This window comes from Stegastes partitus, unplaced genomic scaffold (genome assembly GCF_000690725.1).
Source record: "Stegastes partitus isolate 25-593 unplaced genomic scaffold, Stegastes_partitus-1.0.2 Scaffold356, whole genome shotgun sequence".
Classification (NCBI taxonomy): Eukaryota; Metazoa; Chordata; class Actinopteri; family Pomacentridae; genus Stegastes; species Stegastes partitus.
Genome location: NW_007578087.1, coordinates 91,414 through 118,346, shown reverse-complemented (window position 1 = coordinate 118,346; position 26,933 = coordinate 91,414). Strand labels below are relative to the sequence as shown.

At 41.4% G+C, this 26,933-nt stretch overlaps 1 protein-coding gene across 1 annotated transcript; it reads left to right on the top strand.

Annotated features, from left to right (window-relative positions):
- Window positions 1–25,098, top strand: nr3c1 (nuclear receptor subfamily 3, group C, member 1 (glucocorticoid receptor)). The gene is given in 9 exon segments (XM_008284365.1): window positions 1–292; window positions 927–2,149; window positions 15,131–15,288; window positions 15,514–15,630; window positions 15,768–16,049; window positions 17,326–17,470; window positions 18,285–18,415; window positions 18,953–19,110; window positions 20,333–25,098. Coding segments are annotated over 8 exon segments (2,556 nt in total). The 5' UTR covers window positions 1–292; the 3' UTR covers window positions 20,675–25,098.
- Window positions 25,099–26,933: the final 1,835 nt, after the last annotated feature.

Genomic DNA, 26,933 nt, shown 5'->3' with positions numbered 1-26,933 from the left:
ATGTTTTTCCTGGAGGTTAGCGCCTACTTTCCTAATGGCTAGCCACAAATCCACATAGCTTAGCCACGTTAACATTTTGCATGACATTTCACAGCTAGATCGAACCGGAACACAGAAAACGGATCAGACGAACTCAGCTCGGCGTGTTTTGTCGTTTTTACTCGTCATGTAGCCTCGATCCGACGTCCGAGGAGTAACAGAGTCAGTCAGCGTGTTGTGAACTGCCACTTTCAACCAAAACAATGTTGACAGACGACCTGTGGACACATATCAGCAACCAGTCATTTCAAGGGTAAATATCAGACTTTATTGGCATTTGAGTCGATGCATTGTTTACTTCTAGACAGTAACCTTGCAAATGTAACGCCAAATATGCATTTAAAAGGACTACGTTAGCACGCAGGCTAACGTTAGTGTCAACGACATTCGAGTGAAATGTAGGCACGTAGCCACTTTGACTGTTAGCCACATTGCTACCTAGCATACCAACAGTTAGCACAAAGCTAACGTTAGCATATTTCAGACTTCTGTAACTTTGTTGGTCTCTGTGTGTAGTATGTGGTCGGACTTGTGCTATTGGTTTGTTTGATTTGCAGTGTGTAAAATCTGTGTAAGTCTATTCATGCATTTATACGAACACTTTGTTTCTAGGAATAGCTAGCGTAGTTAGCTTGCTACCTTAAGCTTGGCTAACTATCAAGCGCGCTCAGGGGGGCATGCTAGGCAACTTTCCCCTGTCTTATGCTGACTTAACTATTGTTACCTCCTCTCTGCATGAGAGTAACCCGAAGCCATTGTAAAGCATATAATACTGTAACAGCACTGGCTTTTCTGCACATCTGATGATGCCCTTTCAGTGTTTTTAATGGGTTTTCTCTGCACTGTGTGAACGCTCTCTTTCTCTTCCTCCCCCTCAAAATTACAAGATGGACAAAGGTGGAGTGAAGAAGATAGCATACAGAAGAGATGACCATTTAAGCAAACTTGTCTACACTGAAAGCCCAGAGGAGGGAGGTCTGTTGAAAGTGGCTCCTCGCAGTGCCATGTCCATCACCTCTGCCACCTCTGTCACCTCTGTCGTTCTTCCATCCAGCCCATTGATGCAGCCAGGACAGGTGCCTAACGGCCTCAGCAACACCCCCCTTCCAGAGGAGCTCACCTCCACCTCTCTCACTGCCACTTTAGGCTCTCTGTTAGACGGCCCAGAGACCAGGGGCCTGACCAAAGATCAGAGATTGCAGCAGCAGCAGTTACTTCAGACACAGACTTCCACTAATTTCGGGCGTCAAAACTTAGCAGAAAATTTGCCCCAATTGGAGGCCAGTATAACAGACATTACCCAGTCCTCCATGGATTCACTTATTGGGGGATCAGATCCTAACTTCTTCCCTATGAAAACAGAGGATTTCTCCATGGATAAAGGAGAGCAGGACCCCATTGACCTCGATCATCCCTTTGGGATTGGGAAAGATGTGGACGTGAACCAGAAATTGTTCAGTGACAACGCTCTGGACCTGCTTCAAGACTTTGACCTCACTGGGTCCCCCTCAGATTTTTATGTAGGGGATGATGCCTTTCTCTCCACTCTGACAGATGATTCTTTGCTTGGTGATGTTAGCTCAGAGAGGGACATGAAGCCTGCTGTGGTTGAGAGCATTAACACCACTGGGGGAGTCACTGTTGCCCTCAATGGCAGCAACATGACAAGTCCAGATCAGTCCAGCTCCAGCATATCCACAACTGCTTCCTTAACGTCTACAACCACTTTGTCTGCATTGGTGAAAAAAGAAAAAGATGCCAGCTTCATTCAGCTCTGCACCCCTGGTGTGATTAAACAGGAGAAGACTTCTGCAGGCCACAGTTATTGCCAAATGAGTGGCTCGTCCTCTGCAGACGTGCCCGGCCCCAACCCCATCTCCATCTGTGGGGTCAGTACTTCAGGAGGACAGAGCTACCACTTTGGAGTCAACGCCAGAAACAATGAAGCTCAGCAGCAGAAGGATCAGAAGCCAGTGACCAGCCTGTATCTCCCAGTAACGACCATTAGTGGGGTCTGGAACAGAGGCCAAGGCATTGGGGACAACTCGGCAATCCACAGGGCCAGTGAGGCTTTCTCAAGCTCTCCCTCCTTCCCCTCCTCCTTTGCCAGGTAAGGCATTAGGGAGCTGTGTGATGTGACTTTCCATTAGTTTCACTAAGTTAAGCTTATATTGTAATTTGTTAATCCCAGCTATGTCGTACTTTACCCTCACCAAACATCCAATATTCTTTGCTCAGAGACCGGATGTGTTACTGTTAGTCCAACAGACCTGTGGCCTCCAGCATATTTGCAACAAGCCCGGTCATGACCTTCTTGCCAACAAATACTCAACACAATTTTTCAGTTTCAGTAGTTTCTCAATTAGATCACAAGCAGAATGTTTGTTATTTTCAATTTTGATACCTGATTATTAATGAGTAAAACGAGATACTTTGGCCTTTGTGTCACTGAGATGAGGAAACATTTTAGAGTTGTTCCAGTCAAATATGATGCAATGTTTTTGTTCTAGTCAGATCCCTTTTAATAAGTGATAATACCTGGCAAGTTTCACAACTAAATCCATGCAGTCTAAACCTTTAACTCGAGTGTTATCCATTACAATCATAAAATGAACGTAGCTTATGGCAACTTGTCAAATAGAAAATATTTGTTGCTGATTTTCACATATTGCAAATCTTGGTTTTCTTTTCTAAACTTTGCAAAAGTAGTTGCTGAGTGTAACTTTGTCTTCTCTTGAATAATTCTTCTGTGTTTTGTAAGTTTAGTATCTGAGTGTCTTTCTTGTTTTGCATGGGATTGACAGATAGAAAAATGTTAATGTGCTACTGTTGTGGGAAGAGTGCTTATGCACTACTTGGACAGCTTCTGTTGATCCCGGCATACACATACTGACGTTTAAATTCTTTTTTTTATCCACCTACATTTATAGAAATAGCTCACCTAAAATAATATCAACTCAAAGAGGTCTGTGGCTGACGGATGCTCAGTTCAGGGGCGGTTATCATAAATTAAAACTGCTGGCTGCTAAGTGTTTGTTTACGCTATTTTATTGTTCACCTGCTCCTAACCTTGTGTGTTAGGAAACGGTTTCAGTGTTGTAACAGGTCTCATTGAAAGCTCGTGTAATCTGAGTACAGTAAACAAAGGATCAGAAAGAGCAATGGGGCCTGTCTAGCTAAAAACAACACTCACCTTCTGTTTTAAAGGCATTGCAAGTCATTCTTATTTACATCACGTCATTTTACAAGATTATTAATTGCCACTGATAATAATTAACAGCTTATATTCTCTTCATGTTGTTCAAAGCACAGCAGGCAGACTCTGTTATCTGGTTTCACTAATCAAACTGGGGCGATTCAGGATAACCGGTCTGACAGAGGTGATTATCAACGTTTGGTTTTGGTCCAACATTTTCCACTTTATGAGTTACCAACAAACCGCTACTCACATCTAATGTCATCAGATAAAATGCAGCTTCGTTAATGCATCACTGAAAATTTGTACATGTGGTGGAAAAATCAAGATGGGCAGTTTCCAAAGTAAAGACTCAACAACGTAAAAGCCATACTTTATAATGACTAGAACAGAGGAAAATGTTTATGATGCTATTATCAAACGCCAGAAGTAATACTCTATGAATTTTCATTTAATTATTTTTATGACTGCATTATTTTATTTTTTTTATGTTAAGTAGCCTGGAATTGGGTTTGGCTAAAAGTGCATTAAATGGTAGAAATATGTAAATAAAAAGCCTCGAAGATATGGTGGTAGAAAAATAAATTAGCTCTCTATCAGTGAAATGATGGGCTTCTTTCCATTTCCTTTTACTTTTGTTTTAATTAAAAAGCTGGTCATATCACAACGTTGGGGCACAGAACATGTTAGGTTCTATAAAAAGGAAAACAACATTCTTATATAATCGAAAGAAAGAACATTTTGTGGTTTGTCGGCCTGTAAGGTGCAGTATTTTTACCCGTTTGTGTGAATCTGTAGGAATGGTGACTCTCACCGTTGATATATGAGGAGGTGGACGTTTTATATGTTTTGATAAGCCTGAACAAAAACTGCTCCTTGCAGGTTTGGTTTGCGGTGTTGGTTACCATAGCAATGGGGCCTGATTTAAAATAAAGCCATCGTCCTGGCAAAAATTCCTGGGTTAACCCCTTACATAGTTAACCCTCTAATCCTGCTTTGTGAGACGGGCTCATGGACTCCACAGGACATGGCTGCAGCACAAGCAATAAGCGCTGAGATCTGGAGAGAGGATGTGCTGTTAAAAAGCCAGGGGAATTCCACTTTTATCCAAGTCAGACAGTTGATCTTTTTTTCTTCCCGACTGTGAAAGCCTGTGCATTAATATGTGTGTCTATGCGTGTTCCAATGCCACAGAAGGGACAACACTTTTCCATATTGTAGTTTTTTTTATCCGAGCGTCTCTTTCTTTCCAGTTTACCAGCGTGTTGTCTTTGCTGGGCCTCTGTGGGGCTTCATGGGGTTGTTTTGGGCATGTCTTCCAGCTACAATATACCAAAAATAAACCTGAGATCTGAGCTGTCTGCACTGAAAGCAGATGCGTCCCTAAGAAGCGACGGAGACCATTCATTCAACAATAGGGATGAATGAATTGTGGCCGTAGCAGGTTGCTCAGGCCTGTAGTGTCAGAAGTTATTTCTCTGTAGGGAAAAGTAAAAAGGCTGTCGTTCTCTTGATTGATCAGGTTCTTTGCATTCAGAATTTTAGATTCTGCTGCGATTTCCTACCAGTGAGCTCCGATTCAGAGGAACAACAGTATCGAGCTACAGTGTTTGCATTGCACATGGCCCCACAAAGTGTCTTTTGTACAGTTATTACTTGCTGCCCTGTAGGTTTTTATGGGTTCAGCTGTGAATGTGGCTTTGGGGCCTAGTCGAGAATAGTGGTGTGACAGAATCAACCGTCTTAGAGGCTTTCTTGTTTGTGTCTCTTTTACATTCACGCCTGTCTGATTCTGTATCTGACGGGGATTGATCAGCTCAGAGATTGGCATGCACAAGAGCGTCATGTCAGCCAAGGCACCGATGTGGTCGTGCTTGTGTTGCTTGTGCAAATAATGCTTGGTACCGTCTTCCCGACTGTCTAACAGTTGGCCCGTTGCTTGGGAAGCAAGGAACAGATGGGTAGAAACACGAGATACACCTCATCTTCATTTCACACGAGGCTCTAATCCCCCGATCTTTGTGCTCTGTAGAGGTGTGTGTGTTTAAACATAGGATTATGTCTGTCCATGTGGTGTGAGGTCAAATTATTGTGTGTGTGGCTGTTTGGTCACTGGCTTAAGGGTGTGAAAACTGAGCATGTCTCTGTGCATGTCTCCCTAATGAGTGGGCGTTTGTTTTTGTGTGGCACTTGTTCAGCTCAACCTGTGTGACATTTAGTGGCTTGAAATTAGCTGAGCGCTGGGCTCCAGTGGTTCAGTAGTTGTCAGGCAGCTTGCATCAGGTCAAATCTTCTCACGCGATGCTGCTGCTGCTGCTTCCTGCTAAAATGTGTGCCTCAGAGGACCTTGTGTTGACTCTGACTAGCTCACCTGCAATAGCCAAAGAATCTGCTGCTTTGCTTTGTGCAGGACTTCTGACATTAATCTAATGTGAGAGTACTGATAATGCAAATTGCACATCATTTGTGCTTGCCATACCCTTTAAGTTAATTTTGTGCATCGCCATTGTACGGTTAGACTCGGGTTTATGGTCTGACTCATAAACTGCCTCCTCACACAAAATGAAGAATGCATCACCTTGAGAGTAGCTCAGCTTTGCTTCTGTTTGGGAAATACACACCCTCATCAGGTGACAACTGGTTTGACCATATGAAATTAACTGATTATGCCTGAGTTGCTCTGAAAAGAAATACCTGCATGCGATTAAAGGAAAATGCGGAAACACAGTTCCTGAATTAGATAACACAGCTTTGTTGTGGAATTTTTTCTACTTTATGTAACCTTTGTCTTTAGTAGAGCTGTGTAAAATTAGTCAACTGACCAATTAAATAATTCTACCCTCACTAATCAGCACTAGAAATACTAGTGGATGCAAGTTATTAATAATATTTTATTCATGTGTCAGTCAACTGTTGTGTGTTGTTAGCAAGCCCCTTCTCCAATAACCTCCTTCTGAAGCAAATGTTGTAAACCAGCAAGGCAGAGAGTGGGACAGATGACAGCAAGGTTTGAAAGTATTTTGATTTAAAAAAAAAAAAAAAAAAAAGCTGATAAGTTTTTATGTAGACTGTCAGATTAAACTGGCATGTAACCATTTGACTGGCGCAATATGTGACCACATTCTGCAAGACTGCTACTGCACTGCTGGTGCACTGCTAACATTAGCCACACTCAACAAACCAGTATTATTGTATACCAGCAGGTACTCTGATTCTGCTCAGACTTAAACCTCCGAGCCCCAACTGGCGGATGTGAAACACTTATAACCTTTAAAAAAATGCCAACATGACACCAGAGCCAGACACTGTAAAAACAGAAAGAACTGTTGGATTTTTACCTCTCTGACAGTCCATGAAGTACCCATCCATGACGTGCCGTTCCACTGGGGAGATTCACCAAATCTAAGCTGAAAATTGTGATGATTAAACAAAATGAATTTCTGCTAAATGTCTCATTTATACATGATCAAAAATACTACATTTGCACTGAGGGGCTTCTTTAAAAAACAAAAAAATTCTAATTCTCTGTAACCAAGAAGCCATTAATGACTCAGTGGGACCAACAGTCACACGATAAAAAAAGACTTTTTGTAGGAAGTGCAGACTGTGTTTATGTATAGCACACAAAAGATGAGCATGGAAACAAATTAAAAAATAAGCAGTAAAATATTGCTGATATGTAGTTCTTTTTGTCCAATGTTGATGACACCAGAATACACTAGATCCCAAACATGTTGTTTGCTGGTGTTCTTTGAAAGTAAATAATCCCAGAAATTCAACTTAGTTATTATTGTTATTATTATTATGGTTTAGGGCGTTATAACTATGTCATGCTGCACAAAAGACACTTTTGAGCTCTCTCTTCTTGTAGCCATGGTTTGCTGTTTCCATAGAGGTGCAGGACTTTATATTGCAGTGAAAAAATAGCCCACAGGGAGTAAAAACGTGACCCCAGCCAAAAATGCCTGGAACGAGCCTTCTGTTTATGGGGTTGAAAGGTAATGCAGCTCCTCACAGGAATGACTGCACAAGCTAAGCTTCTACTCAACTTTGGTAAAAGCAAAGACTTCCACAAGCCAAATGCATGGTTCTGGTGCCCAAAACGATTACAACCAATGTTTTCTTACTTTCAGACTATTCCAAACTTAAACCTCTTTTCGGTTTAATCAACAGGGAAATTCACTGTTAAGAACATTGTTCGTTTTTAGTGCTTCATTTTGTTATTAACCTAACTCATACTGTCTGATTTTGACTTTTTGTCAGAATACTAAACACTGTGGATCACGTGAACTTTAAATCTGCCATTTACGATGCACGCTGCAAGTTACTGGAATTTCTCGACGGCTTTTGAATCAATTGTGTGTTTACTAGAGGAATGCTATTTGCAGGAGTAGTAAAACTGGCTCACTGAATAGAGCAGTTCTCACATCTCGCATGCAGACAAAGCAGTGTTGTGTGGCTTCAGCCTCTAGTTTTTCCTTTATGTGCATATTTGAGTAATGTATGATTCAGGATTTTTCGCACACATAAAGGACCATTTATTCAGCCGTTCCCTCAAGTAATGTCAGTGGAGATGGATTCATAACTTTAGTTCAGTTTTTGTTCGGCACATATAACTGTTTCCTCTCTCCAAAGTCATACTCAATGTTTTGTTTATTTCACTTTTGAGGCAAAAATACCAAACTTTGCTCAGTTTAGACTTCTCTGCAGTAAGGCTTCGTCTCTTTCTTGCGTGATGGCAAACTTAAAATTTTGAAGTTATTTTTCTGTTGCACAGACAGAACAAGCAATTTAAACATATCACTATGGGCTTTAGCATGGAGTGGGATGGGCTAGTTCTCAAATATTCACTGACTGATTGATAATGCATAGGCAGACTTGAGCAGTAACTCTGACCTTCTGAGCTAAAGTCTGTTGTGCAGACAGAACTGCGCTGAATGAATATGCCTGGGCAAGAGCACATCCGACAGTGATCTCACCAAGGTGGTAAAACTCCAGAGAATTTCACATGTGGGAATAGTGAGTCTACTTTGGAAACTGTCTATGACTCACTGCTGAACAAAGCTCAGAAGGGAAACCAATTGAAAATAGACTCTCAGCCAACCCAGTAAAGCAGTTTTCTGACTTCTTCTCTATCATAGCTCTCATTATCTCCACGTTCGGTTCCTCAAATCATACCTAAGATAAACAGCTGACATATTTTAGATGTAAGCTTACACATCCATCTTTGTGAACATATCAGCCAGTACTCTGTAACGCCTTGTTGGTGTGATTTGTGCCCCTGCGGCGCTGTTTGGCAGCTGCAGATGCTTGCAGCACATTGTAGAAATCTGTCGAACATGTGAGTTTCCTGATGACTAACTGAACTTAATAGAGGAGCTGGGCGTTTACCAGGTAATAAGTCTGTCTCAGCTTAGAGTATAGAGACTTGTTAACCTTGCAGCAAGTGATATGCTTTCATTAGAGGGCTTCGAGTAAAGCCGGACCGTAGATTCAAGTGGTGCTGGCGAAGTAAAAAGGGTGTCTGTCACAGCTGTCAGATGTATCAGCTTTGGTTCGGGGCCTGGTTTGATACATGAGTAGTTTATGGTCTTTAGAACATTTATATATAGCGATATGTATTTATACACCACTTACATTCAGCGTATGAATTTCCCGAGCTCTGTCTTTGCTCTGTGTTTAGAGAGCAATCTTTGGTCAGTGCTCAGACTTGCTCTGACACACCCCTCACCTCGCTCGCCTGTCCTCTTTCTCTGGCTCACTCGCTTCTCTGTCTGTCTCTCTGTCTCTCTTTGTCCGTCCGTCTCTTGTTTTTGCTTCCTGCAACCAAGGGCAGAGACCTTGACTGTCAGCAGAAGCTTTCAGCTGCTGTAAATCACCTTTTATGACTCCACTTGTGTGTATGTGTGTGTGTGTGTGCGACGTATGTGTCTGTTGGCTTTGTGTATTATGCACGAGTGTCGAGGTGTGTGCATGTGTGTGCATGTGGGTGTGTCACGAGCGCTGTGGCAGGCAGGAAGGCGGACCACAGAGCAATGCCGTGAAGCTCTCACTCTTCTGACCTACTTTCCCTCCCGCCTCCCCACATCTGGCGCCGAGTGAATGCACCAGATCAAATGCCTGCCATTCCAGTCGCTTTAACGTTATTACTGCATTCCCCTGTAACCACAGTTTTGCTTTTTCTATATTTACTTTTTTGTTGTGTTTTCACGCTGAGTAGGCTTATAGGAATTCCACATATTGAGGCTAAGAGGATATAGCTAAGTGTGTGCATTGTTTGTGCTCTTCTTACTTTTCTGTACAGTTGTTGAGTCAGCAGAGTCAAACTTTGGGAGTGGGTTCCTCCCACATCCAGCAGTATCCAGCTAAAGGTATTACGGTTATGTACACAGTAGCAGGAGCCAGCCTCCAATTCATTTTACAGGCCAGGAAGCCACCTCCCACCTACACACAGTCGCTAACGGCTCCTATTATGGAAACTAATATGGAAACTCAAGTCCTTTGGGGCTGTTTTTCTTGTGCTCAGTCATGACTTAAGTTTAGTTTTCTCCTCTGGTGTTTGAAGCCAAGTAGTAGTTACTGCTTTGGGCTACTAAACATCACTCTTATTGAAAACGGTTTGTCAGTACAGCATAAAGGAAGAGACAATGGCTCTTTACAGACAATCACATGTTCCTCGCTAATGGCCCGTATAATGAACCAATGCAGTGGCCATAAAAACACTTTATGTTGACGTAAGACTGCACCAAAGGGTGGTCTGTCTCCATTGTATTAATTTGCTCTGACAGCGTGGCTCATGAGTGAAGATGTTGCCCAAATGTAATGTATCTATATAAACATACTGGTATAATTGGAGAGCACACAAGGCAGATATTTTTAGAGAAGGCCTGCCCAGTAAAACCCAGTCTCTCCACTCCCTCATAGAGCGTGTCTTGTTGTTCTGCATGTGAGAATGATTCAGAGCGTGCAGACCAGTTCTTCTTTCTATTTTGGTGGCTCTTACCTCGGGGAAGGAGCACTTCCTTATACTCTTCCTCTACTCTTCTCCTCACGCTCACAGATTTTTGATGAAGATGTGCAGATGTTTGCAGTTAAACTGTATCGGTAGTTGTTATAACCATGAGAGGGGGGAAAAATCAGCAGGATGTCTCATTTGAACTGGTTGGCTCTAATGTAGGTCAGGTAGGTTAATATAGGCTAACATGTGGAATAAAGGCACAAGCACAAAACAATCTGTCAACCAAAAAGAACAATAGCTGGGCATTGTCATGAAATGGCTTGAACGGCTGCTCATCTGAACTGACAAAGACGGTGGGGTAATATGGAGTAGGGGCCTGCCAAGCCACTCGTGATGCTCACGGCTGAAAGGGGATTATGAATTGTTAAGCAGGGCACTGGGACACCGGTATTATCGTAAGTGTGTGACGTGGTTTGCCTCATTAAAACTCAGGCCGATTGATCACACTCCCAGAGACTTAGCTTTTTCTCAGCGGTACTCCTGTTAAAGTCGAGGCCCATCTTGGGGTGTCTCTGCCTTTGTGGCGCGGTGGAGCTCTGACCGATAGTAAACTCTGAGGGAATGCGAGAACTTCCTGTTGATAGCGAACACTCACTTCAACAGATGGTTTCAGAAAGAGGAAACCACATTGCCGTGCAATTTTGAGTGGTTTGTGTCTGACAATCCACAAAAACAGATTTGTAGCTTGTCTTATGGCGTAGTTGAATTTCATCAGCTGATTCCTGATTGAATTTCGTAGCAGTGGACAGCGGTGACTTCATTGCAGGCTTGCTGTTGTTGGAAACGTATAGTGGCTGCAGTAATTGGATTTGAACCAGTAGTCTAAAGCCTTCTAGTAAAGCTGTCCTGCTGACACCATTCCAGTGGGCTAGTGAAGGACAAACTGGTTACCCCTCCGCACCCTCTTACATCATCATCATCATCATCATCATCACTCGGGACTAATTATCCTCCTCCGCCCACCCTTCTGGTCACCACGCCCTCCTTTTGAGGCTTGATGGGCTTTTGTATGAGTGTGTGTGTGTGCATGCAATGCTGTGCAAAAGCTTTAGGCACTTACGTTATTTTGATTCTTATCCATAATCAGGTACAATCAGAAAGACATTTGATTGGTCCCAAATTCATTCTGTAGCAAGATCCAAACCCTAAATATACAGCAAGAATCATTAAGATCTATCTTCAGTGAGAAGAAGAGCACTGAGTCCTACAACAGATGGTGTGGGCCCCTCACAGCCATGACCTCTCAAATCTAAACTCACAGAAGAATTGGAGTTCTCAAAGATGCTTAAAACAACGCTAACGCACAATACCTTGAAAAAGTGTGTGCAGCTATACTGAACAGAACTGTTCTGCAAAGACAAAGGGTGGCGACACCAAATATTGATTTAATTTAAGTTGGATATGTTTCTATTTTGTGTTAACCGCACTGTAAAAATAACTGATTAAAAACCATATCTGGCATGAAAGTTATTTTAATCACTTTATATATTAGTGCTTAATACTTTTGCATAGTGCTATGTTGTCACAGTGAAGCCTGCTTTGAAGTGTGATATTGACATTTAGGGTGGGGCGACACAGCTGACAAACCTTTCACCATAAAATGTTCCTTTTCAGATGACAATAGTAATTATTTATCGTTGACCTACTTTTAATAAAGACCAGCAGGAAAAAAGGCTTTTTTGACTTTAACTATCTTGGTTTTAATTTAGTCACTTGGTCCTGTTTTTCAGAGTATAAGGATAACAATATTAATGTCAGCACAACAAGGAAAAAAACCCAAATTAAATAGAAATATACTAAGTAAGGATAAAGGAAGGGTACATATCACAAGAAAGCTAAGGAAATTCTGGAGGCACATGGATGACCAGAGCAAACCTGCCACACTGCACCGAGGTTAAGGTTTCAAGTGGCTGGCCAGGACCGAGTGTCACCGGACCCCCGCACAGACCTTCGTGCATACCCCAAAATAAAGTCTGTTAGCAGTAACTGTGAAGCCGATCAGTCAGGGGAGGTCAGCAGGCACAGATGGGGATGATGAGGGGCTCAGGCGGCCGCGGACTTGCTCACCTTGAGATACCTTTTCAGCATCCAGTGGGGAGAGCAACAGGGAGTAGCACACATCATTATCAAGGGGTATAATTAGTTGTATACGAGTGAGCAAGGGAGCACACTTGGGGTTTGTTCATGCAACCGTACTTTGCGTTTTCATTATGTGCTTTTGTGGCAGTTAGCGTCTGATGCATTGTGGTGACACTATCTAACATCGTAACGGACAATTTTCTGATTTCTACGAATGAAGCGTGTATCACAAGCACATATTGCTGTTGTTTTATCATACGTCTACATATCTGTATATCTGGCGATGCATTTGGGCCGATCATTAGTGATAGCACACCGTCATTCAGGTGACCCGACAAGGAGCAGTCAGTTCCCAGGCTTGTCTCTCCTGATCCACAGCCATCCTCAAGCTTTTCCTGCTGCTTCTGACACTCTGCTAGTGGCTTTTCTTTTCAAATGTGCCAGTGAAACCGTTTAGCCTGTAAACCATGGAACAAGCTTTAAATACAATATTGACTTATTATATAAAGCTGTAAACAGTTGGGAAGTTGCATGTTGGAAAGCCGTGGCTGCTTTACACAGCCAGTAGACACGAGAAACAACATTAATATTTATTTGGGGACATTTTTCTGAATCTTCACCCTCCTTTTAGATATTATTTTGGTCATCTTTGCTTGCTGAGGGAAATAAATGTATCTTTAGCTTTACTATGTTGGTTAAGGTCGGGGAGCATACAGGGTGTTTTTAGAGGTGTTTTGCTGAAAAGAGCTGCTGCTGCAGATAACAGTGAGAATTTAGCAAAATGTAAAGTTGCATCCAATGTACAAAAAAATCCCTTTGTAGTGGAGTAGCAGATCTGAGTGGTAGTTCTTTATTGGACTGTAGCTGTGAGCAACCTCTTTCACAAAAAGGTCATTGTTAATGTATAAATATTGATTAGTTTGCCTTAACACACATATATACAGCAAAACTATTTTTTCATGTGTGTAATTGGTGAAAGGAAAAAGTAAAAGAGCCCCTGTTGTCTCCTTTCACATGTACTGAACCTAAAACATGTTTAGTATTACCTACGGTCCTACACACGATCAGCTTTAAAGAAAAAAACAGTTTTATTGGTTGTTTCCTTACCGAAACTTGGTTTGAAGTTTCATTGTTAGTGATTCTGAAACTGGTTTGTTTGATTTAAATATTAGTTTTATGTTTCCTATTTCTACTTTTGCAAATGAGTGATTAATGCCATTTCTGTATGTGCAAGTAATGTACCTGCGTAGGTTGAGATTTTTTTTTTTTGAGTAAGAAAGCTGAATCCAATTTTCAAGTCTAAAAAAAGAGTTCTTTGATATTCACTGCAGCTGTAACTATTTATAATATTGTTGCTTCTGCTCAGATTGCCCTCTTCAAACAGTCATAAATGGCTGAGTCTTTAGGATACATCTCGACTGTGACTGAATAATATTGTTCTTAAAAACTTGAAATGTCTCAGCAGAGTGTTCTGTGTTTTTTTTAAAGACCTCCATCAGGTTTATTAGAAATGGTTAAAATAGTCGCCGTGTGTTTCCAAGTAAGCCTGCCCCAGGTTTCACCTTTCACAGGACAAGGAAGGAGGTGTTTAGTGAGCACCCCACATTGTGGCATCCACATTTCCCAACCAAAACAAGGCTGAAGGGTAAAGACTCTTTAAGCTGCAAGGAACAATGTGGTCAAACACACTCAGGAAGTGAAGGCTCACTAACTACCACCCAGTTGTACCGAATATGCGTAACAGCCAGACTTATTGACCACAGTGTGTTTGCAGTGGAGCGCAGAAAGCTCTCAGCCTTGCCATAGATAGACAGCCTGCTAGTGTATTTTTTTGGTTTTCTATCCAGCTGCTGACCGCGTCACTACTTGACACTTTGATGTTTAACTTAGGTTTTCCCATCCTGCGATACCCACTGACTGCTAGGATTGCTTTCATGCTAATACCCTCTTGTTGTAAGAGTGAACTTAGGTCCACAGCTAAAATCTGCCTAAGTGTGTTTGTGTGTATCAACATTTTACAGCGGTTCCTATCAAATAAAACCGCTTGTTTTCATTGCGGTGGCAGATGTGTACAGACGTGGACAGACAGACAGAGTTATTGCATGTCTCAGGCTCAATATCCTCTCAGTGTGGGCGTTGTTGTTGTTGTTGCCGTGGCCACTAGGCTACAAAGGGGGTGTAGACCTTTGGCGCATGGATGCAGCAAAGCCTGACGTCCTCTAGTGGCAGCTGTGATAACGTGCATCTCTGTCCAGCGTTGACTGGGTCTGGAAACATTTGCGGTTCAATCAAAGGAAGAAGGGCTGTTTCATGACAACCACCGAATTTAGGAAGTGACCACAGATGTTGAGATAATTTAGGCTTTTAGGGCCCAAACGAGCACAATGGGACTCACTATTCTTCACTTAAGATGTTCGGACTGAAAGCTAAGTTGAGGAAAAATGCGCACAAGGAACACATTCAATCATGCTGCAGTATACGTATGTATGTGAAGTGTACTTGTGCAGTTAATTTATTTATTTAAAGGTTGAGTGCCAGCCTGTAAATATGAACTACAGCTGAACTCTGAAAAACTCAGAGGGTGCTTTTAGGAATTGGACTAAGCTGTCAAAACGGCATCCTGTACACCCACAGTATGGACCTTGATATGAATTTGACTGCACACCCAAGTGATAATTTGACACTTTTGCCATACAGTAGGATTCTGGTTATGTCAGTGCATCAACTTTGCAAAATGTGATTTCAGGAACTAAATATCTGTTGCATTTCTCTGCTCTGTCTCCACCTTCTCCCTCCAGTTCTACCTCCAGACAAGAAGGGGGCACCGCTGCATCCACGCAGGGAAAAAGCGGGGGTCATAAGATCTGTCTGGTTTGCTCGGACGAGGCTTCAGGCTGCCACTATGGCGTTCTCACCTGCGGCAGCTGCAAGGTCTTCTTCAAGAGAGCAGTGGAAGGTGCAAAGCCGTTATTTGTTTATTAATTGCCTGCAATAAACAGTTGTCACTAATGCGTGTAACACAAGTTCACTCAAACGCTGGAGTCTTCACGATTTTAGGTTTGACCCATGATCATTACGAAGTATATGACTGTGATGCAGCTCGTTAGATTTTCATTCTTCAGTGTTTGGCTCAGCAATAAAAGTAAATAACAGACAAATCCTTTTTTTCTGTGTGCTTCAGGGCAGCATAATTACCTGTGTGCTGGGAGGAACGACTGCATAATAGACAAGATTAGAAGGAAGAACTGCCCAGCTTGCCGCTTCCGCAAGTGTCTGATGGCAGGCATGAACCTGGAAGGTACGTATTAACCGCAGTGATTATGCCAAACAGGGAAGCCTTGAGGTTGTGTTAATTGCTTCTTCCTCCTGTTTACCTCTTCGCTTTGTGTGACTAAACTCTTCCCCTCATGTTCATCCCTGTTTCCCCCTTTGAAGCTCGCAAAACCAAGAAGCTGAATCGCTTAAAGGGCGCCAACATGAGCAACCCGCCCGAGGTGACACCTTCTCCGCCAATTGAGGCTCGCTCCCTTGTGCCCAAGTGCATGCCTCAACTTGTTCCCACAATGCTGTCCCTGCTGAAGGCCATAGAGCCGGACACCATCTACGCCGGCTACGACAGCACCCTGCCCGACACCTCCACCCGCCTCATGACCACCCTCAACAGGCTGGGTGGCCGACAGGTCATCTCTGCTGTCAAGTGGGCCAAGGCTCTGCCAGGTTAGTGGTAGGCAGTGTAAATGGTGAGATTAAGTTTGTACGAGTGAGTATTTAAACAGGAAACGTGATACATTGAGGCAAATCTGCAGCCGCAATAGGTTTTCAAAACATTTTTTGCCATGAAATGGGTCTTTTTGTATTTACACCTCTCTACGTGTGAACTTCAGTATTTAAATGTAGCACTTGACGTAAAGGCTGCCCCCCCGAAAGCCTGTGCTTCCACGTATCAGTCGTAGATCCCACATTCCACTCAGATTGTTCGAGTTGAGTACTTGTTCATCCACTTCACAGCATGTTGTGTGCTCGAGGTGAGAGATAAGTTCAAACCCGAGGTGGAGTGTTGCTCTTTGCTATCAGCTGAGCCTTTACCTTCAATGAACATGGCCTTGTGTGTTACGTAGGCCCATTGTTGTGAGAACTATGTGACTGTAGTGTGTAAGGAAGTAATGTTACCACATATAGCTTCAGTGCAAGCAACAGGGGTGATTACCTTGCTGTAGTCAGCCGTAAAGTGTTGATATAGGCGTAAGTTTAAGTGTACCAGCTTTCTAAATGCTCTTTACTGTGTTTATGCTGTCTCCTTCTTACCACTAGGGAGCAGGTCCAGATTCAGTTAATTGTTTATTCATTTACAGTGGATTTAGAGTAAAATTTAAAAAAAATAGGCTAGAAGAGCTTTATTTAATGAGAAATACATGTGTGGTTCAGTAGTCTGACAAATCTATATGGTAGATCGGCATTTTATATCTGCAAAAGAAATCATTGAAATAAAATGTCAAATACAGTTTGACTGAAAAAATTCTGATTTAGGTAAATCGCTGCTTTATACCCACTGAACAACGAAACTCAAAGCCAAGTTTGTAATTTGTTCTGTCTTCATTGTTTGGTGTTTCAGGTGTTGTGTGACAGCACCTACAACCCTAAATGCAGCTGTCATGTGCAGTCACGTTTTACTTTGACAGAAGCTGTTCTAATGTGTTGGTGTGGTGAAAAACAGGTGTCTTGTCTGCTTTGATTTGTGTAAACTGACACTGCATCTGGATCTGCTCCACCTGGCACTAAGCTGACGCGTGGGCACATTCAGCAAACTGGGTGAAACTGATTGTTGGAGCTCAGTTGGACAAAAAAATGTTTAGAAGTAAGGTAAAATGTAGTTGCTTCAATCAGAATCTGATTTTACCTGATTACAGTTTTTTCATTACATTATAAATTGCCACTGCACACATTGCGACTGTATTAGCAGTTGATTGAAGTATTTCCACGTCCTTCCTCTCAGGATTCAGGAATCTGCACCTGGATGACCAGATGACTCTGCTGCAGTGCTCCTGGCTCTTCCTCATGTCTTTTGGTCTGGGCTGGAGGTCTTACCAACAGTGCAACGGCAACATGCTGTGCTTTGCACCAGACCTCGTCATCAATGAGTATGTATCGTTTAGCATTAAGTCTGCAAGCCTGACCATTTTTGTTTGCCCTTATTCAAAAAGCAGCACTAGATCAACATGTTTGAATTAAGTCTACTCCACATTCTTCGAGGGAAGTGATCTTTCACTACCAAATGGAGTGTCTCACATGACTTGATGTGGTATTTCCCAGTCTTTGATTTTTTTTTTTTTCTTTGCCACCATATACATCTGTTTGAAGTCTTTACGTGCAGCTTTCTGCTCTCTGTCGTGCACCGTATCTCCCAAGAATCAAACCGTGTCTGTCAGCTGTCGTCAGTGATCAGTGTTTCATCCTTCTTATAGTCTTGATGACTCCGCTCTGAGTGCAGTGAGCCGTCAGCACAGCTACCACGCTCAGGGCTGTAATAGGCCTTTTGGTTTTTTTCGTTTTTTTGTTTACAATCACAAGCTGAAAGTTAACGTGATCATAATTAATGCCTGATGAGTTTATGTTCTCTATTTGTCAGTCAGCCTCCAAATGAAACGCAGCTACAGCCTGTGTTTTGTCAGATCATTGTATTTGCGTTTAATTACAGCAGACAGTTTGTCATTGCCATTGTTGGTGGTTTAATGAATATTGGTCAAGAATCTTGAGATGACACTGAATTCTGGAGGAATTATTTTAAATAGGATCCACAGATTGATAGCAGCAGACCTGTGAAGTCCACAGATATATTAAAGGGAGCTGCTTCGTTTCCTAGCTGAGACTACACAAGCTGCCGTACAAATCAGCTGTAATCTAAGGAGAGAAGTGTTTACATGCTTTTTGAGCTGTTTCTGTCTGAACACACAGGGAGCGGATGAAGCTGCCCTACATGGCCGACCAGTGCGAGCAGATGCTGAAGATTTCTAGCGAGTTTGTCCGGCTGCAGGTTTCCCACGACGAGTACCTGTGCATGAAGGTCCTGCTTCTGCTCAGCACAGGTCAGAACGTTTTACAGACTCTCTATCACATGTTGAAGGCAGGCCTGTGTTAATGCAATCATTGCAAAAGCCATTATTTCAATCCAATACTGTCTACAGTTGCTAGAAGGTTGATTTTAATGGATGTACAGGACAGTACATCACAGGAAAGCACTTTTCTATGTGACTAACTGGCATGCAGTTATCATAAATAAGAAGCCGATTGACTGCAGAAGTGGAGAACACTGAATCATGTTTTCTCATAAGTGTAGTCTAGCACAGAAGAACTAAAGGTGCCAACTGAGAATAAATAATTACATTCAAGCAAAACTCAGCTTGCAGTCTGCATGGCTATCTCAAGTGTGCTATTCTTTCTATAGGGCCTGTGTCCTTTAGACCCTTCACAGCATGGATGTTTACTATAATTTTAAAAATGCCCTTCCATCTTTATAGCTTAAAACTGGGAGTGTGAAGTGTGAAGTATTGGTACTTAGGAGTCTGGTACGTCCTCCTTATGTCTGTCTCCAAAGTTAATGTCGAGTTTCTCCTCTCCCACAGTGCCAAAGGACGGCCTGAAGAGCCAGGCGGTGTTCGATGAGATTCGAATGTCGTACATCAAGGAACTGGGCAAAGCCATTGTGAAGCGCGAGGAGAACTCCAGCCAGAACTGGCAGCGTTTTTACCAGCTCACAAAGCTACTGGACTCCATGCATGAGGTACGGGGACCCAGCACACAAATGACAAAAACCCTTTTGATGTCATCAGGTTGACAGCTGGTCATGATTGACAGGCTGTAGTTGGCAGCTTTCTCAGTGAATCCTTAAACAGTGAACTGCTGTCTGTGATTAATCGGATTACTTTGTTAGTTTAACCGTGTCAACCCCCAAAACGTCCTGCTGTTTGACAGGTATGTTATCTTTTTAAACATGGGCAAAATGACACGATTTGTCAGAGCTGGAATCTGTAAAAACAGACAGCCTTGATGGATTTTCAGCTTTCTACTCGTCATTGTGTGATGTGCCGCTCAGTTGGTAAATTTAACAAAATTTAAGCTCAAAATCCTTATATTCCATCAAAAACACTCTATTCTCAATTTCCCATTGAAATGTTTGCCAAAAGTAAACTGTTTGCACCAAACAGCTTTTGTAAAACGTTATTCTCACAGTGCAACTTACAAACTTTTATTCGTTTATCTATGACTAACAGTCACGATATAAAAAGATCATCGACTTCATCATTGCCCTCAATGTTTGAAAATGTGCTTGTGCAGTTTAGTGCATTTGTCCATCACATGGATATGAATTACTCTCTGGACCCCAAACGTTTTGTAGGTGTTTTTTGCACACATTTTTTTTGCCACATTTTTACTCACTGTGGGCTCATTTTTCACTGAAAACAAAACTTGAATTTGATTGATTGTTAATTTTCCAAAAATTAAAAAAAGCAAACAAAAAAGTGGAATCAGCATGTACACCAATTTTGCAAGTGCCAATTTTTTTTACCAATACAATGAAAAAAATGTTGGTCCTCCTTACTACAGATATTTTGCTACGTACATCTTGCCTCTTTGTGTAAACACAGTCTGCAGTTCAGCCAAAAAATCCCAGAATTTTCGTCACGATTCAAGTTGAGTCACTGATAGCTTTCGGATGCATCAAAAGTAAATCTTTTGGCTTTTACAGAATGCATTTGGGGATTTTGTTGAAATATCCCAATTTTTTGCTTAGATCTGACTGTTTTAAAGAGTTCCTGGTTCTGATAGAAGATGTAATTTTGGCGATTAAAAAAAAAACGATGCCTTTCAGATCTGCTGGCAGGTTTTCGAGTTCAGAGGGTTAAGTGCTGGTCGGGGTTGAAAGCTGCTAGACATTCCTTTTGAAATGCACGTGTTTTATGTTAATTATCGGCTAACACGCCCTCCCTCTGCTGTGTTTGCAGATGGTCGGTGGACTGCTCAGCTTCTGCTTCTACACCTTTGTGAATAAATCTCTGAGCGTGGAGTTCCCGGAGATGCTGGCAGAGATCATCAGCAACCAGTTACCAAAATTCAAAGCCGGGAGCGTGAAACCTCTCCTCTTCCACCAGAGATGACTGATCCCCATAACAGACACAATGCCTTAAAAATCCCACCACATCACCTCACCTTCCCAGCCCGATTCAACCAACCACCCCACCTCCCCCAAGAAGAGCGACGATGAAAGGACTGAGGATCCAAGGCGAGGAGTGAATGATGTTTTTGGGAGCGAGTATGCAACTTGGCTCGCGGGTCTGGGGGAATAGAGCAGAAGCATTTGCGTAGATCCCAGACAGCGAGCACAAGACGTTTTGTTTTGTTGATCAGTAAGATGTAGTGAATAACAGCATAGGAAACGTTTGTAAGATAAAAGATAATCACAAAGAGAAAATAGGCTAACATCAATGTCGTCTCAGGTTTCTTACCTTCAAATTCAGAACGATATCTAAAATAGATAGAACAAATATCTATGTACAGGTTCTGATAGTATTTTCTACATTTTCAAATTATAACAGTTTATACAATTTTCCAGGTCGTTGTTACCTGAGGAGGTAACAAAGCTTAATACCATGCTCTTAAGTAGGCTTCTAGACTGTATGTTCCACTTTTAGTTTTTATAGGAGGTCGTAACAAAATGTTTCAGTCACACAAGGGGGGAAAATAGAAACTCTTGTTTTCTAGTCATCTGAAAAGCATATTTCATTGCTTTGATCGAGTAACTTCGGACACAAGAAACAACTGCGTGGAACTGTTAACCGACGTCCACCAGTCAAAGGATGATTTCTCCCACAAGCCACCTCTTCCAGGTTTACACATGTCTATTATAAAAGGGAAAAAACGTGCCTTTTTTGCTTCAAATATCATCTTTAGCCATTTTCTTCCTTCCATACTCCTCTTTGACCTGTCACGCTCTACCTTCATCATATGTTGATTGTACTTTTGATATTACATGCAGTTGCAAGTTTTCCTTTTTCAAACGGCTGTGTTTATCTTTAGAAGCGGCAGCTCAGTCCATCCTCTATGTGTAGAAATGATCCTCATTGTTATGAAACAATATTCAAAGCCTGCTTCCTTTCATGCGATCTCCCGCACACAACTCCTTAAGTGCTATTTGAGCACTTTGTTCTCTGCTAAAGGCTTTAAAAGACTGTGAAGAAAGGCTGTTACACTGTACCAGTCTTTACTGTATGACCTTAGATGGAAGTTAGAACTTTTTCTATTAGGAAGTAGCCCATTTTTCGTTTTCATTTTTAGCTCCCACTCCTGCCCCAGTAGTCCAGTAGTGGAATGTGATAGATATCTGCGTCTACCAATCACAAGTGAGAGGGCGTATTTTATTGTGTTTGCAAGATTGTCATTTTTAATTAATCAGGAAAACTAATTTCTGTGTTTTTAATATGGCTCAAACTGGTTGGAAAATAACCGTCCTTCACATTTTCAATTCTTTTACAGTCTTTGGTAAAAATGCAGCCATGATTCTGCTTCTGATGATTCTTTCCGGCATTATGTCCTCGCTCTTAATAGGCATCTGCTTCGGATAACCTTTTTTTTTTTTTTTGTTAATCGAAGGCCTGTGTATTATTATATTGCTATATTTGTTAAAGGAACAGTTGAACATTTTGGGAAATACAGCAACACAGTTTTTTGCAAAAAGATTTGAATGATGATACTCGGGGGTCGACCGATAGTTGTGTTTCAGGGCCGATATCGAGGAGACTGATAACTGATGTTTGTAATCAGTATATATTTGCACTTAGAAGGAAAGCCGTGGTGTCAAAAGTGAGAAACTCCAAACTTGAGTTGTAGTGATGTATTCATGTAGTTTAATCTACAGAGAACTTTTTAACACAAATCTATCTGTGTTAGTAGCTCAGAGTAGCACATTGTTGAATTTGTTTCGGGAGCACTTAAAAAAATACCTACTAAATACAGAAATTGATACCAGTAATTAGAAAAATGTGGGCTGTGATAATTGGCCATACCAATAATCGGTTGACCCCCTGTTGATGCTGCCGTCTTACAGCTAGCTCGGTTCTGTTGAAGGGTAACAAAATCCATCTACCAGCTCAAGTCACCCGTTAAACCAACTATTCAGCCTCTTATGGTGAATGATGGGCTATTTCATGACCAGGACTAGTTGCCAGGCAACCAGCGGAGGTTTCAAAGATGTAACTTATCCCGGCCACAAAACGTACCATAAAGGCTGAATGCCCTCAAAGGGTTGTTTTTTTGTCATAGTTTGTTTCTGTTGAGTAAAACGTGTGTTGCTGAGCTGTGGAGGATTTAGTTATCTCCAAACGGAGCGAGCTCAGCCGTTTTCCCGGGTCCAGTCTTTATGCTGGAGCTAAGCTAACCAGCTACAGCTTATCGTAGAGGCCCGAGTGGTATCGATTTCTTCCTCATCTCGCGCTCAGCAAGAAAGTGAGTACGTGTATTTGCCAAAATGTTCAAGTGTTCCTCCTAAAGTCAACAGTTTGTATAATAGACAGCTTGTGTATACAGCACTTTGGATCGGGCGCTGGCAGATTCATTGCCCTGTAAACCTCCCACAGCTGCTGATACCCTTTGACCCCCCACCCCCACCCCCTCTCCTGTTGAGATCCTTCAGCGCCCCGTTGGCAACTTGCCCTGATGTCTGTGTGTCTTTAGTACCTTTGTATGTCTATTTGATTGTCTGTTCGTCGTCGAGCCCCAGCGTTTCAAAGCACTTCTCATCGTTCACCTCATAGAGTCCTGTCACAGTGAAAGTGAAGCGTTGCTGACTGGGGAGGCAGGCAAAATGGATCCTTTATTCTCTGGGAACTATTTCAGTGCCAAACTCCTGTTTTGTCTGTTTTCAGTGATGCTGAAAGTTGGTCAGTATTTGTGTGAAAAGAAGAAACAAATCCAAGCAGTGAAGCTTATGAATTAGTCTGCTGATGAGAGGGAAACGTCCCCAATCATCTTGAGTTCGAGCCCACTGGATTGATGTCGTTATTGAGTGATAACCGAGCTTTATTCATAACACAATAGTGTTGCGTAATCGCACACATTAATGCAGGTCTGTCTCTTTGTTTGTGTGGCGTAAGCGCTAATGTGAAATGCGTTGCAACATTTTCATCAGTCAGTCGAGGTTGTCTGCTCCGCATCGGCATGTTTCATAAGCCCGGCATGTTTGTTTTTGTTTAAAGCACTAATCCAGGTTTTTACATGAATGTGGAAAAAGAATTCATTTAACTTGAAAAGAAAAGTTATTGACAGATTAAAGACAAACTTATAAATAATTGGATATGTATGTGAAGTGATCTGCAAAGTGCTCAGTGGTAAACGAAAAAAAAATGTTGCAATTCTGTCCCAACATAAAAAAGCACTCTTTCTAAATTTTAAACAGCTCCCACGCTCGGCTTGTTTTAATGATTCACACAGTATGTAGCTGTCCGTGTTTAGTTCTGACACAAAGAACCAAAACCAGTTTGGATTTCCCCCACACGTGTCTGCTTCTGTGTTTTATGGCGTTTATTTGTGCGGGATTAAAAAAATAAATTAAAAAAAAAAGAAGAAGAAGCCAAGTTGATACATCAGCAAAGTTTGAAGAATCTGCTGCCACCAACGTCTTTCATACTTACGGCTCATACAACACACGCTTGTTATTTTTCTTTGAAGTTTATTCAAAATAGTGGAAAAAAACCATCCTCATTAACTGCAGAGGGGTTACTCGTGGGTTACTTTCACATTCAGTGTATCCAAATCTCTGCTGCTGCTGTTCATTTAAAAAAGGTATCTACATAAATATATATACATAAATATATACATGAAATCGCACACTTGCCTCTTCTTGCTCAAAAATGTATCCCGTTTACCTTCTTGTACATTTTTGAGGAGGACAAATGAATATGCAATAGAAATACAGATAATCTATCACCATTCACATAACATTTATGTGCTTACTTCTCTTACGTATTTCAATTTTTTATTTTTTATTTTTCCGATATAAGCTATTTGCATACAGGAGATTCACGTATAACTTTTATCTCTGCAGGCCAGATTTTTTTTCAGGATATTCAGGAAACAGTTATCGGTCCACCCAGACTGCACAAAAAAAAAACAAAAAAAAAAACCCTATTTGATGTTTGACAACAAGGTGACCAAAGCAAATACACACAAATTCAGCATTATGTCAGTGTAAACTAAGGAGCTCCTATACGACAAATGTACAGTTCTTTTTTTTTTAAACCCCTTTTTTTTTTTTTTTTTTTTTTTTCATTTTCCTTTTTCTTTTTTTTTTCTTTCCAACACATTTTTTTTTACTCTAACGTGATGGCTTTGGTCAAATTGTGTAATACTGTGAATAGGATAGGAGTCGGTCTTTTTCACACACAAACTGTTTGTGAAAGTAATCAACCAGCTTGAATCTAAAAATATTTGCACTACCCAAATATTGTTTTGAAAATCTATTTTGTATAAAACATATGCAGACATTAACTTTTGAGAATTATCAAGGGCGGATCATGTTTCACTGGTATATGCTTTCTCTAAAAAGCTTTTGTTTCGCTTAAAACAAGTTTAATATGTACATATAATCCATTGTAAAGAAAATGTGGTGTATTTGTCTCCAAATAATAGTTTTTCAGTACCTACCCTCTGTATTATTTCTCCTCTGTAGTGTGACTCCTGTTGATCTTTTTCTGCATTGATTAAAGGTCAAACCGTACGTCTGTGTGTGCTGCTTCACTAATTATGATTTTAGCAGGAAAATTGTACGCCACTTTTTTTTTTTTTTTGTCACGTGCATCAAATAAATACACTCCTCCATTCTGACACCTGGTTTGTTAAAATCCAACCTGTTTTGCAGACTTTTCATGACTCCCCAGGTGATCATGATGACTGTTGGTTTAAGATGTTTTGAATGTTGAGGATGAGACCTGATTGGCTGAGAGCAGCTGTTCCTCTAATTTATGTCATTTCATTTGTTTATTTATTTGATCAGGGACCATGCATTTTTACAGAGAAAACATCTAATGGATTGCATATAGAGTGTGTAACATAAAGCCAATTTTCAACTCCTGTCCCTGGTTGGGCTTTTCAGTAAAAATAGACAAAGGACCAACAAAAACAACACAGACGACATTATAAACTTATAATCCCCCACATGCACACACAATGGCACAACCCACAGTCAGTCGGACCTTATACATGTCATAGGTGGGCACATTCTTGTTTTTCTTTTAGCCAGTTCTTAACTTTTGCTGTAAAAGTTTCTCAATCAAATTTGAATTTAAATTAAAAAAACAACTAATTTAAGGCACTCCGGCTCAGAAGTATGAGAATTTTAGGTTGATTTGTTTCAAATGAGCCTGAGAGGAGCCACGTGATGCTGAGGAGAGACATTTTCAAGCTATAAAAATGAAATAAACTTGTATGAAGTCAACCTCCAGTTATGTTCAATAAAACCATCCATCCATCCATTATCTATACACCGCTTAATCCTCACTAGGGTCACGGGGGGCTGGAGTCTATCCCAGCTGACTGGACAGGTCACCAGTCTATCACAGGGCTACACTTAGAGACAGACAACCAAGCACACTCACATTCACACCTACGGACAATTTAGAATCACCAATTAACCTCAACATGTTTTTGGACTGTGTGGGAGGAAGCCAGAGAACCTGCAGAGAACCCACGCTGCACAGAGAGAACATGCAAACTCTACACAGAAAGATTCCGGTGCCCCCAACGGGACGCGAACCGACGACCTTCTTGCTGTGAGGCAACAGTGCTTCAAAAAAACCAACTGGACAAAATAAGGTCAGTGAAACATAGTGTGATTCCCTGTACCGTCATATGCAGTGCAGAAAAAATCATCCACTGGCAAAGTCTTAGAAGTAAATACATGAATCATGACTTTAGGGTCATTTTACCTCAATTCACCACATTTTTTTTTAAAAAGTTCACGCCTCATATTTGTCAGATTCTTTCTTTTTATGTACGTTAAGTAAAATGTGTAAATCCTGGGGTTATAGGTAATTTGGTAACTGGTGAATTTTTATGCACCAGTCTGCTCCTTTTCTGCATCAATTTATGATGGAAATGTCTTAAATTATGCAAAAGGAAAGTAAAACTAAACTCTGCTGCTAGGTGACAGTTCAAAACATAATGGGATATAAGGCAGCGAGGCTCTCCAGCGTTCTGTACTGCCTTTAAATATTTATTCTGCTGTGCATCAGCTTGTGGTATTTAATATTATCCCTGTCGAGTCAACACACATAACACTCGCACACCCTCTGCTTCTGTCTTTTCCATTTTTAAGAGCGAAATCGAAGCTAGTGAATCAACTACTGCAGCTTTTACTCATCATAGTGTGCTGAAGGTGGATGGAAATAAAGTTTGCTAGATTTTTTTGTGGCCATGTAGTTTAAAATAGTTCTTAATTAACACTGTTGTGGCTGCACATGTAAACATCTGGCGTCATCATGAACTCCTTCACCCTAAACTCACCCACAAAATTCAAAATGTCTAAGTGTGAAATCCCTGATAAGCAGGTCCAGC